The sequence below is a fragment of the Carassius carassius genome, chromosome 2 (genome assembly GCF_963082965.1).
Source record: "Carassius carassius chromosome 2, fCarCar2.1, whole genome shotgun sequence".
NCBI classification, from domain to species: domain Eukaryota; kingdom Metazoa; phylum Chordata; class Actinopteri; order Cypriniformes; family Cyprinidae; genus Carassius; species Carassius carassius.
In genome coordinates this window covers 535,001-547,500 of record NC_081756.1, presented here as the reverse complement: position 1 = coordinate 547,500, position 12,500 = coordinate 535,001, and the positions used below count along the sequence as shown (strand labels likewise).

At 40.9% G+C, this 12,500-nt stretch overlaps 1 protein-coding gene across 7 annotated transcripts in view; it reads right to left on the bottom strand.

Moving 5' to 3' along the window:
- Positions 1 to 12,500, bottom strand: part of nrxn2b (neurexin 2b) — a 458,944-nt gene that overhangs the window by 114,976 nt on the left and 331,468 nt on the right. For all 7 annotated transcript variants that reach the window (XM_059505743.1, XM_059505742.1, XM_059505739.1 and 4 more), the window contains one exon: positions 5,131 to 5,304. In XM_059505743.1, the coding sequence (XP_059361726.1) occupies positions 5,131 to 5,304 (174 nt within the window). The remainder of the gene's footprint in view (positions 1 to 5,130; positions 5,305 to 12,500) is intronic.

Sequence of the window (12,500 nt, the reverse complement as noted above, 5' to 3'; positions counted from 1 at the left end):
GCACACTCTCTTCTGAACACCCTGAGTCTAATACACCTCTGCTTCTCTGTCATTTCTGTGACCGAACACAAACCTAAATGACCTCCACGAGTCTCCATGTCCTCTAAGAGACACAGACGGCTCCCTCTGTTGAATATCTGCCGGTGTCAAGCGCTGAGCAGCGTCTGATGAAGGATGAATGTGTGTTTGGCAGCACAGATGACGGCGTAATAATGTTGTTCTGCAGAGACACTGGAGTGAAATGAGACGCAGTCCGTGGGGAAATCACACACACAATATCACAGCCGCCTATTCCACCAACAACAGTACATTACAGACACAGATCCAGTGCAGCTGATCTGTATGATCTCACATTACATTAACATTACAATCAAGCCAGCGATTAACACACACACAAGATCACATGCATCAACACTACATCCCTCACACATCATACACACATCAGCTCGACTTTTTATTCATTACTGTATATTTTCAACCCTGTGCACGCTCATGCATAATTGAGATTGTGAAATACATTACAAGTTTTTTGCTGTTGTGAGATTTTTTTTTTTTTTATCACAACAAACCTAAATGTTATTTTCTTTATATTCTTCAAGGATGTTAAAGATAATAGATATTTATGGAACATTTCTATCTGCTGTTGAAAATTAGTTCCTCTAGTTTAATAATAGCTTAAAATAGCAAATATTGTAGCCCACGCTGTTTGAAGATAAGTTGTACATCATTCTAGTAACTTAGCTGTACAACATATGCTAATTTACAAAGTTGCTAAAAAGAAATTTTTTTGTGTATTTGGTGTAATGAAATGTGTTTATGTGGTTTAAGGTAAAAAAAACACATTATTTTCCACATACTGTACATTATTGTTTCTCCTCTATGCTGCGTCTTGTGAAACACATCTATTTTAACAAAGCTCATCGTTCTGAAGAGCGAGGTGTGCTCTGATTGGTCAGATCTCCAGTGTGTTGTGATTGGCTGTATACCTCAGAGTGTGACAGATATATTACGCCCCTCACCAGGATCAGGAAACAGTCCTTCGTAAAATGCGCTGCACACATCTGAATATTTGGGTTGGATTGGACTGCTCTGGAACAGTGTTGTTAATACAATCACTGATCTCTAGTTGTGTCCAAATAAAGTCGTTTCTCTTTCACAGTGAAACACACGCGTCTCCACGACATGACAGCGGGGCAACAGAGAGAATAAAGGTTACGCCTTCATGAACATCTTCCCACACAGTGATGTAGACATGTGGGGGCGTGTTTAAACAGGAGGAGGGCGTGGATGAATCTCTCTTTGGGTTTGAGACTTTAATCTTTGCGACTTTAGGGATCTTCTGTATGCACAAACAGCTTTAAACACTCCTAAGACCAAGGAAAACATGAAACCACATCATAAGTATGGCATAAAGATGAACGAAAGCTGATAATACATCAGGCAACTTTTTGCTGACAACAGGCAAACATGAGACACGGGGCCCATGACTACAGTATCCAGACAGACATGTGTTATCAGTTCTCAGTGTGAAAGCCCCGTGTATCATCAGCCTGACGTCCTCCGCGCGCACTATATCGCTCATTTTGCCCTTCATGACAACTGTGAGTGGGGTGAATTTTTGTTCTTATAACCAATCCATTTAAATTATATTAAGCCTTAAAGTTATGCAAAATTAAGGGTGTGGCCACTTGAGTGACAGGTGGATTGCTGCTGCTGTCACCGCCGTCGAGACAGATCTGTGTAGTTTCAGCTACCAGCTCCCGCCTGTTTGCCCATTTTCAAATGTTCGTGAGTGATGCCCTTCCAAGATTACACTGGATGGCTCCGCCCACTTTGAGCTTCAAATCACATTCTCGTTTACTTTGAATGTGTGACGTCACACGTCGCTGACCGGAGCTGTGCATCTGTTGCACAGCAGGAGCAGATCTAAAGGCCATTACACCTTCATAGATGGTTTAGTGCTCTCTGTTTAGATCTAATCCCGTGCTTGATTTATCAAATGAGATTGACCTCATTATCCCAAAACTGACAAAGACAGTAGGCCTAGATAACAGATTAATTCCTGAGTTGAAGTCAAGGCGATGGGGTGCTGCATACATAAATGCAAGGTCACATTATTTGTTCCAATTAAACTTGCAGATTATTTAGTTTGTTTTTAGCCTATTTAGAACACATTCTAAACTGTATTTTTATGTAGGCCTATATGAATAGAAAAAAACATATCATGTAGGATAATATTTATATTAAAATATATTTTACCCTAAAATATACTGATAATCATCATAGTACATGTTGTCATATAAAGAGTTATATGGCCTTCCCATTTCCTCCAGACTACATTGAATTCCAAAATATTCTATTTTAGATCAATTATTCTGACAAAACTGAGATATTAGACCAAAACCTTGGAGATGTGAAGAACACCATCTGTGTCTGGACTGATGACTGTCAGGTTTGAGTTACAGCACTACACATGCTGTCTGTTCCTGACTTCAGCACTTCAATAACTTCAGTCGGTTCAGAGTGCAGCAGATCTTACCAGCTCCAGACGATCTGATCACATTAACCCAACATGATCATACATTGTTCTAGCTCCTCTAATATCATCTGTCCCACTCAAATATCAGTTTGAGACTTCAGCAAAAGTGCTTGTTCTGTTCTGAGATCTTTAGAGACATCAGACATGTGATCCACACAATGGTTTTAACTTTCCCTATTATGATTATTATGATCATCTTACATAAATTATGGAATGGATCATTTGTCAGCGAATGTTCTCAGTCCTTCTGGATGTTAAGTGATCTTATCTCACATTATGATTCATATGCTGGAAAGAGAACTGTGGGCTGCAGAGAGAGGATGTATTTTCTAAAGGAGGTGCAGCTCTTCAGGCGGCTCCTGAAGTTTGCCGTGTTTGTGACAGTAAGATTTGTGCTGCAGGTTCACACTCTACAGTATGTTGCTGGTGTCAGCGGTTCGTAACACCGCCATAAACCCAACCTTCAGTCATAGATATGTAGATATAAGCATTTATTATGCATGCTTTATGCTAATAGGTTTACGAATATATTCAACAATTCTGAATGTATAAATATTAAAGAAGCGAAACAATCCAAAGATGTTTTGTTCAAGTTCAGACACTGAATGCAGAAAATGAGCTGACCTTCTCAAACTCAATGTCTTCTGCTTCCGCACACAAACCAACGGTTAGGAGCAGTTAAAACTACTGAAGAAGCAGACAACACCGCAAACCACAGGGAAACTGAATTAAAATATATTTAATTTTGATTACATCCTTCCAGGTGCAGATTATGTGAGAGGAGTGGAGCGGCAACAGTTTCTCCTCCGTGCTCCAAGCGTTCAGTAATCGCTCCGGCTCCAGCTCCGGGTCCAGCTCCGGGTCCAGCTCCGGGTCCAGCTCCAGCTCCAGGTTCAGCTTCAGCTCCAGGTTCAGCTCCGGGTTTAGCTCCAGCTCCGGGTTCAGCTCCAGGTTCAGCTCCGGGTTCAACTCCTGCTCCAGGTTCAGCTTCAGCTCCAGGTTCATCTCCGGGTTTAGCTCCAGCTCCGGGTTCAGCTTCAGCTCCAGGTTCAGCTCCGGGTTCAACTCCAGCTCCAGGTTCAGCTCCGGCTCCAGCTCTAGCTCCGGGTTCAGCTTCAGCTCCAGGTTCAGCTCCGGGTACAACTCCAGCTCCAGCTCCGGGTTCAGCTCCGGCTCCAGCTCTAGCTCCGGGTTCAGCTTCAGCTCCAGGTTCAGCTCCGGGTTCAACTCCAGCTCCGGGTTCAGCTCCGGCTTCAGCTTCAGCTCTGGGTTCAGCTCCAGCTCCGGGTTCAGCTTCAGCTCCAGCTCCAGCTCCAGCTCTGGGTTCAGCTCCGGCTCCGGGTTCAGCTCCAGCTCTGGGTTCAGCTCCAGCTCCAGGTTCAGCTCCAGCTCCAGCTCCAGCTCCGGGTTCAGCTCCGGGTTCAGCTTCAGCTCCGGGTTCAGCTCCGGGTTCAGCTCCGGGTTCAGCTCCAGCTCCGGGTTCAGCTCCAGCTCCAGCTCCAGCTCCAGCTCCGGGTTCAGCTTCAGCGCCAGCTCTGGGTTCAGCTCCAGCTCCGGGTTCAGCTCCAGCTCCGGGTTCAGCTTCAGCTCCAGCTCCAGCTCTGTGTTCAGCTTCAGCTCCAGCTCCGGGTTCAGCTCCGGGTTCAGCTCCAGCTCCGGGTTCAGCTCCAGCTCCAGCTTCAACTCCAGCTCCGGGTTCAGCTTCAGCTCCAGCTCCAGCTCCAGCTCTGGGTTCAGCTCCAGCCTCGGCTCTGGCTCCAGCTCCAGCTCTGGGTTCAGCTCCAGCCTTGGCTCCGGCTCCAGCTCCAGCTCTGAGTTCAGCTCCAGCTCTGGGTTCAGCTTATTTGTGCTCATGACTGAGTGTTAGTGGAGAATTCTCAGAGTGAAAACCTCAACGCTCAGACTTTCAAATGGTCTGCTCCTAGCTCCAGACAGAATCACGCCGCTCCGCTCACATACTCTGGACAGGTGTGAAGGAAACCATTTTAACCTTTAAATTAACATCTGATCAGAGAAAACACATGAAGTGCCCAGGTGTAAACAGGCCCGAAGGAATGATCCATGAACAAAACAATGGAAGCATGTTTCAGCCATGGAATATATATGAAAGTGACATTCAGCCAAGTATGGTGACCCATACTCAGAATTCGTGCTCTGCATTTAACCCATCCAAAGTGCACACACACAGCAGTGAACACACACAAACCGTGAACACACACCCGGAGCAGTGGGCATCATTTATGCTGAGGCGCCCGGGGAGCGGTTGGGGGTTCGGTGCCTTGCTCAAGGGCACTTAAGTTGTGATATTGCTGGCGCGAGATTCTAACCCATAACCCTAGGGTTAGGAGTCAAACTCTCTAACTACTAGGCCACAACTTCCCCTATATGGCTTCATACATAAATATATATATCAGATTTTTGAAGTATAAATAAAGAAAAAGTCAGAATTGTGAGATAAAACATCACAGTTAACTTCATTATAAAAATTTTTAGTTTCTTTATCCCGTGGTGGAAACAAGCTTCCATACAGAGCTGCTGAAGTACACGTGTGTTTGTGTGTGCGTGCGTGTGTATGAGTGTGTGTGACTGACCATCACATCCTCGGTCCACCTGGCCGACCCTGTGGAGGGCGTCTGCGAGCAGGTCCGGCAGTCGGCCGTTCAGGTCCACGGAGGCCAGGCAGCCCTGGTAACCGTCCCGGGACGCGATCAGCTTCGGGAGGCTGTTGTACATGCTCCTCGCTACTCCACCGATATACAGCTCTCCTGCGGGGCGACAGGAGACCCTCATCAGATCTCAGATATCACATCTTGTCCTAAAGATCTAGATCTGTTCACAGTCTGCTGAAACTGATGAACACCAGAGCGGTGACTGGATCTCACGAGAGAAACTCCAGAATCATGACTCTTCTGCATCATAGAAGATTGTATTTCACTTTATCAGAAGCCATTCTGAATCCGACTTTCTCAAACTCATTTAACAGCTTCTGCTAGATCTTTAAGAGATGTGAGTCAGATGATATTCATATTAAAAGCCCTTTGAGATATAACACACTCATGTGCAAGATAAAAACAAACAGATGTGACGATAACGTGATGCCACTTTTTAACACATTCACAATAAAATACAATCCATAGTAGTCCATAATCCATAATAACACTTCCTCCAGTCAAAAAGTGTTTATAGATTATAGATTATGGATTATAGACTCTATGTGTTTGAGTTAAAATCATCTTAATGCTGGATGTGTTTCATCTTTTGTCTTCTCCAGATGTTCACTGATGGACTGGAGTGCTGTGGTTTATTGTGATGTTTTTATCAGACTCTCATTCTGACGGCACCCATTCACTGCAGAGCATCCACTGATGAGACACTGATGCAGTGCTACATTTCTCCAAACCTGATGAAGAAACACACACATCCTGATCTTGAAGGTGTCTAATCTTCTAATCCTGCTCAATTAGCTCTGCATCATTTGTTTCAACCACAACAACCACTTCAAATGATTTTTTGTAGCTAAATGTTGTTGATAATGTCAGTAAAATGTGTATCATGTTAAACTAGTCCTGGTATCAAACACAGTGAGTCTGTATCATGTGCTCTTCATCATTCTCTGTGTGTCTCCTCAGACAGAGAGCTCAGTTTAACAGTGTTTAAACGGACTGATGTGTGTGTGTGTGTGTGTGTGTGTGTCTTCTGCATGATTCACACTGTCTGTTCACTCTCAGAGCGTCAGATCTCACAGTCGAGGCTTTACTTATCTTATCTGCAGAAAATCTGGGCCATCGACCTCCAAAAACTGAAAAGCACAGACTCTGTGTCTATGAGACGCGTTAGCAAACACACGATCCGTTTACACTGAGACTAATATTAGAGATAGAAAACATTTTTATTAGTTTTCTTTTATATTTAGAATTCATTGTTACATTTATTTTTTATTAAAGATTTAGTTTTTTTTTCTTTTGTTTTTGCATTTTAAATCATTTTCAATTTAATTTAAGTTTGAGTTATTTTAGTACATCAAGTCAAACTATCTGAAAGACAAATGATGCCTTAGCAACTAGCAAAAAATTAAGAAAAAACAAAAAAAGTTTATTTTTAAATATATATTATTTCAGTTAATATTTTAAATATTTTTGATGGTTTTAGTTATTTTAGCATCATTGATATTCTTCTATAGTTTTCATTATTTTATTTTCTGGTCATTTTAGCTGAAGTTTTAGTAATTTTGTTGTTTTGCCATTATTATATATATATATATATATATATATATATATATATATATATATATATATATATATATATATATATAAATATGTAGATACATTCATTTCATTCTCAGTTTGAGTTATTTCTAGCTCTAGTTGTCACAGTTTCTCAGTTCCAGTTCTGCTTCCTTCAGTTCTGTGTCGTTTCTGATCAATCCTGGTTTGTTTCTATGGTTACTAATGATTGGCAGCTGTCACTCCTCATTCATACTCCCTCTTCTGTTCAGTATTTGTCTTCCCATTGTGTGTGTGTGTGTGTGAGTGATTCTCCTGAGTATTCCTAGTGGATTTATAAAGAAAAGAATATTAATAAAAGACTATACTCCTTTGTGTGATTTAAATAGCACAACAACTTACAAAAGTTATATATATATATTTTTTTTTTTTTAAACTCACTCAAACTCTCTCTCTCCCTCCCTCCCTCACACACACACACACACACACACACGCGGAGTGCTGTGATGGATAGTGATTGTAGAGTAACGAGCGGTCGACGTGTGAGCGCTGGAGTCGTGCACAGACCAGTACCACAGCTAGTTAAGAGTCCTGAAGACGTGTCCACTGCACTAATCGACCAATCACACGCCTCCACTGCTCCTGGCACACACACATTCAATACACACACTGCTGCGCTGAAGTCTGCAGTTAGTAAGTTTAAAGAGAGTAATGCTTTAACTCGTCAAGGACACATTACACTGATCAAAAGTTCTGCAAACTGAAAAAAGGAAATAAGAAGTTGAGCCAAAGCCAGTGTCCTTAGCCACAGTGTAATGTACATGAGTGTGCATCAGTGATGAGGATCTGAATAGCTGTTCTCTGCGAGTGTCTCAGGGTGTACATGCATTAATACAGTACTGTATGAACAATATATACAGCTCTTCACATAAATGATGGAGAGACACTCCTTAAAGATGCTGAATCTGATCCTGTAGGAGCCTTACATAAGACATGACTCACAGAAAGAGTAGAAGAAAAGAGCTTGTGAAGAAACTCCAACACTGCAATGACAGATAATGACCATCCTGATCAGGAATAACAGCGTGTTATTACTGATAAAGGTGCAGTCATTACCCTTTAACACTGCTTTCTGCCAGCGCTGCCACGGTTCACTGACATACAGCTGGAATCAGATATGAACACATATACAATATGAAAACTAGAAATGTTTCCTTGGAAGCTAAGTGAGACATACGGAGACCCGCACATGACATGCAAGAAAAAGTTAATAAATTGTGCGCACGATTTATAAATCGAGGGAACGCAATAGTAATCGTGTGCACGCTTTAGTACATTGAGGGAACGGATTAGTAAAAAGTGCACATGATTTATCCTAATATTTTTTCCTGCATGTCATGTGCGGGGCTAAACCTGAACAACAGCTATGAAGATAACTAATTCAGATCGTCTGACTCATTTCTTAGGACTTTCTCTAAACTTTCATATAATTTCATTAACTTTGGTGCTGACTTTCAATGATCCAATCCATCCATACTAATGAACAAAAATGACTTCATATAAGCATAATATTTGTTTAGGTTTTATTTATTATTTATTGCTGGAAAGAGAAAAATTAGCCCGGTCTGGATGAGAAAAAGTAATGCAACAGTAATGTAACACATTACTTTCCACAAAAAGTAACGCAGTTAAGAATTAACGCAATACTGTAATGCATTACTTCTAACAGCTGGTTATCATTACAGTGATGCTCTTTATCAGCGTACACATAGCTGTACACATAGCGTACACTTAGCTCCGTGTAGCTGTTTTTATTTTATTTTTTCTCTAGAATCTTTATCTTACTATCACTCTCTGTTTTTTAAAGTGGTAAAATATAACTTAATTCACACCATATTTCTGATATTATCGATCAATCTTATCAGATTAACTTCGATCGTTCACTTTTATTTTATATCCGTGAGTGCAGTACACCTGCAAAGCGTTAGCACTCGTTAGCTTGTCATTAGCGTTTTCATTCGAACCTTTCGCTGTTTTCTTTTCTCCTCTCCCTCGCTCCAGTTTTTCACAAGTTCATCAAACAACCGCAGTAAGAATATTTCATCAAGCACGGTGAGTAATGGCTTCTCCTGCTATTGTTACTTGCACCTCTTGCCACATGTACAGTTTATCTATCTCTGTCGCTGATGAGGGATTCACATGTGATAAATGCAGGGAAATAGTTAGGCTGACAGAGAAGATTTCAGAATTAGAGACACGCATCCAAACTTTAATTGAGGACAGTAAGAATGTTAGGGCTCTAGATAAGGCTTTGGATGCGTCTAGCTCAGGGATTCCTATACATTGTTCGGTTCCGGAAACAGAGCCCCAGCAGCAGGGCAACTGGGTGACGGTGAGGCAGCGTAGTCGTGGGTCAAAACACCGCTCTTCTGTTCCGATCAAAACATTAAACAGGTTCTCCCCACTCAGTGATGCACCCACTGAGAAACCTGACGAAAGTGCTCTAGTTATTGGTGATTCTATTGTATGGAACGTGATTATAGAGACACCAGCCACCATAGTCAAATGTTTACCGGGAGCCAGAGCGCTTGACATCTTGGCAAATTTAAAAGTGCTGGCTAATGCTAAACGTAAATACAGTAAGATTGTTATTCATGCTGGCGCTAATGATGTTCGACTTCACCAGTCGGAGATCACTAAAAATAACATTAAAGAGGTGTGTGAACTTGCAAGCACGATGTCAGACACTGTAATATGCTCTGGTCCCCTCCCTGCTTACCGTGGTGATGAGATGCATAGCAGATCGTCATCACTCAATGGCTGGATGTCTAAGTGGTGCCCACAGAATAACATAGGTTTCATAGACAATTGGACGAGCTTTTGGGGCAGACCTGACCTGTTTAAAAGAGACGGTCTTCATCCCTCCTGGGGTGGCGCCACTCTTCTCTCTAGAAATATGGCAAATAGTCTTAGTGTTTATACTTGACTAACTGGGGCCCAGGTCAGGAAGCAGACAGACTGGCTAAACCGACCGTCTGCTAGCTGCCTCTCGTCACAGAGGTCAGTTAATTCTCAGCACATAGAGACTCTTTCACCTAGATATCACACTATAGAGACTGTGTCTGTTCCCCGAACTAGAAAATACAAAAAACGTCCAAACCAAGTTAAGATTAACAATTTAATTGAGGTTCAACAAATAAAAAACAGATGCAATATGGATAAACCAATGATAAAGCTTGGCTTATTGAATATCAGATCCCTTTCTACGAAAACACTTTTTGTAAATAATATGATCACTGATCATAATATAGATGTACTCTGTTTGACAGAAACCTGGCTAAAACCTGATGATTACATTATTTTAAATGAGTCCACCCCCCAAGTTTACTGTTATAAACATGAGCCACGTCTAAAAGGCAAAGGTGGAGGTGTTGCTTCAATTTATAACAACGTTTTCAGGATTTCTCAGAGGGCAGGCTACAAGTATAACTTGTTTGAAGTAATGGTACTTCATATAACATTATCCAAAGAAACAAATGTTAATGATAAATCCCCTGTTATGTTTGTACTGGCTACTGTATACAGGCCACCAGGGCACCACACAGACTTTATTAAAGAGTTTGGTGATTTTACATCCGAGTTAGTTCTGGCTGCAGATAAAGTTTTAATAGTTGGTGATTTTAATATCCATGTTGATAATGAAAACGATGCATTGGGATCAGCATTTATAGACATTCTGAACTCTATTGGTGTTAGACAACACGTTTCAGGACCTACTCATTGTCGAAATCATACTCTAGATTTAATACTGTCACATGGAATTGATGTTGATGGTGTTGAAATTATGCAGCCAAGTGAAGATATCTCAGATCATTATTTAGTTCTTTGCAAAATTCATATAACCAAAATTGTAAATTATACTTCTTGTTACAAGTATGGAAGAACCATCACTTCTAACACAAAAGACTGCTTTTTAAGTTATCTTCCTGATGTATCCAAATTCCTTAGCATATCCAAAACCTCAGAACAACTTGATGATGTAACAGAAACTATGGACTCTCTCTTTTCTAGCACTTTAAATACAGTTGCTCCTTTACGCTTAAGGAAGGTTAAGGAAAACAGTTTGACACCATGGTATAATGAGCATACTCGCACCCTAAAGAGAGCAGCCCGAAAAATGGAGCGCAGCTGGAGGAAAACAAAACTAGAGGTATTTCGTATTGCTTGGCGGGAAAGTAACATATCCTACAGAAAAGCATTAAAAACTGCTAGATCCGATTACTTTTCTTCTCTTTTAGAAGAAAACAAACATAACCCCAGGTATTTATTCAATACAGTGGCTAAATTAACGAAAAATAAAGCCTCAACAAGTGTTGACATTTCCCAACAACACAGCAGTAATGACTTTATGAACTACTTTACTTCTAAAAATCGATACTATTAGAGATAAAATTGCAACCATTCAGCCGTCAGCTACAGTATCGCATCAGACAGTGCACTATAGACCCCCTGAGGAACAGTTCCACTCATTCTCTACTATAGGAGAGGAAGAATTGTATAAACTTGTTAAATCATCTAAACCAACAACATGTATGTTAGACCCTATACCATCTAAGCTCCTGAAAGAGGTGCTTTCAGAAGTCATAGATCCTCTTCTGACTATTATTAATTCCTCATTGTCATTAGGATATGTCCCCCAAACCTTCAAACTGGCTGTTATTAAGCCTCTCATCAAAAAACCACAACTTGACCCCAAAGAACTAGTTAATTATAGATCAATCTCGAATCTCCCTTTTCTGTCCAAGATACTAGAAAAGGTGGTATCCACACAATTATATTCCTTCTTAGAGAAAAATGGTATATGTGAGGATTTCCAGTCAGGATTTAGACCGTATCATAGTACTGAGACTGCCCTTCTTAGAGTTACAAATGATCTTCTCTTATCATCTGATCATGGGTGTATCTCTCTATTAGTTTTATTGGATCTTAGTGCTGCGTTTGACACAATTGACCACAACATTCTTTTGCATAGACTTGAACACTTTGTTGGCATCAATGGAAGTGCATTAGCATGGTTTAAATCATACATATATGACCGCCATCAGTTCGTAGCAGTGAATGAAGATGTATCATATCGATCACAAGTGCAGTATGGAGTACCTCAAGGCTCAGTACTAGGGCCGCTACTCTTCACGCTTTATATGTTACCCTTGGGAGATATCATCAGGAAACATGGTGTTAGCTTTCAATGTTATGCTGATGATACTCAGCTCTATATTTCTTCGCAGCCCGGTGAAACACACCAATTTGAAAAACTAATGGATTGCATAGTCGATATAAAAAACTGGATGACGAGTAATTTCTTACTGCTAAATTCTGAAAAAACAGAGGTGTTAATTATAGGACCTAAAAACTCTTGTAATACTCTTGTAAACTCTTGCTTGTAATAACCTAGAACACTGTCTAAGACTTGATGGTTGCTCTGTCAATTCTTCGTCATCAGTTAGGAACCTAGGTGTGCTATTTGATCGCAATCTTTCCTTAGAAAGCCACGTTTCTAGCATTTGTAAAACTGCATTTTTCCATCTCAAAAATATATCTAAATTACGGCAAATGCTCTCAATGTCAAATGCAGAAATGTTAATCCATGCATTTATGACCTCAAGGTTAGATTATTGTAATGCTTTATTGGGTGGTTGTTCTGCACGCTTAGTAAACAAACTACAGCTAGTCCAAAA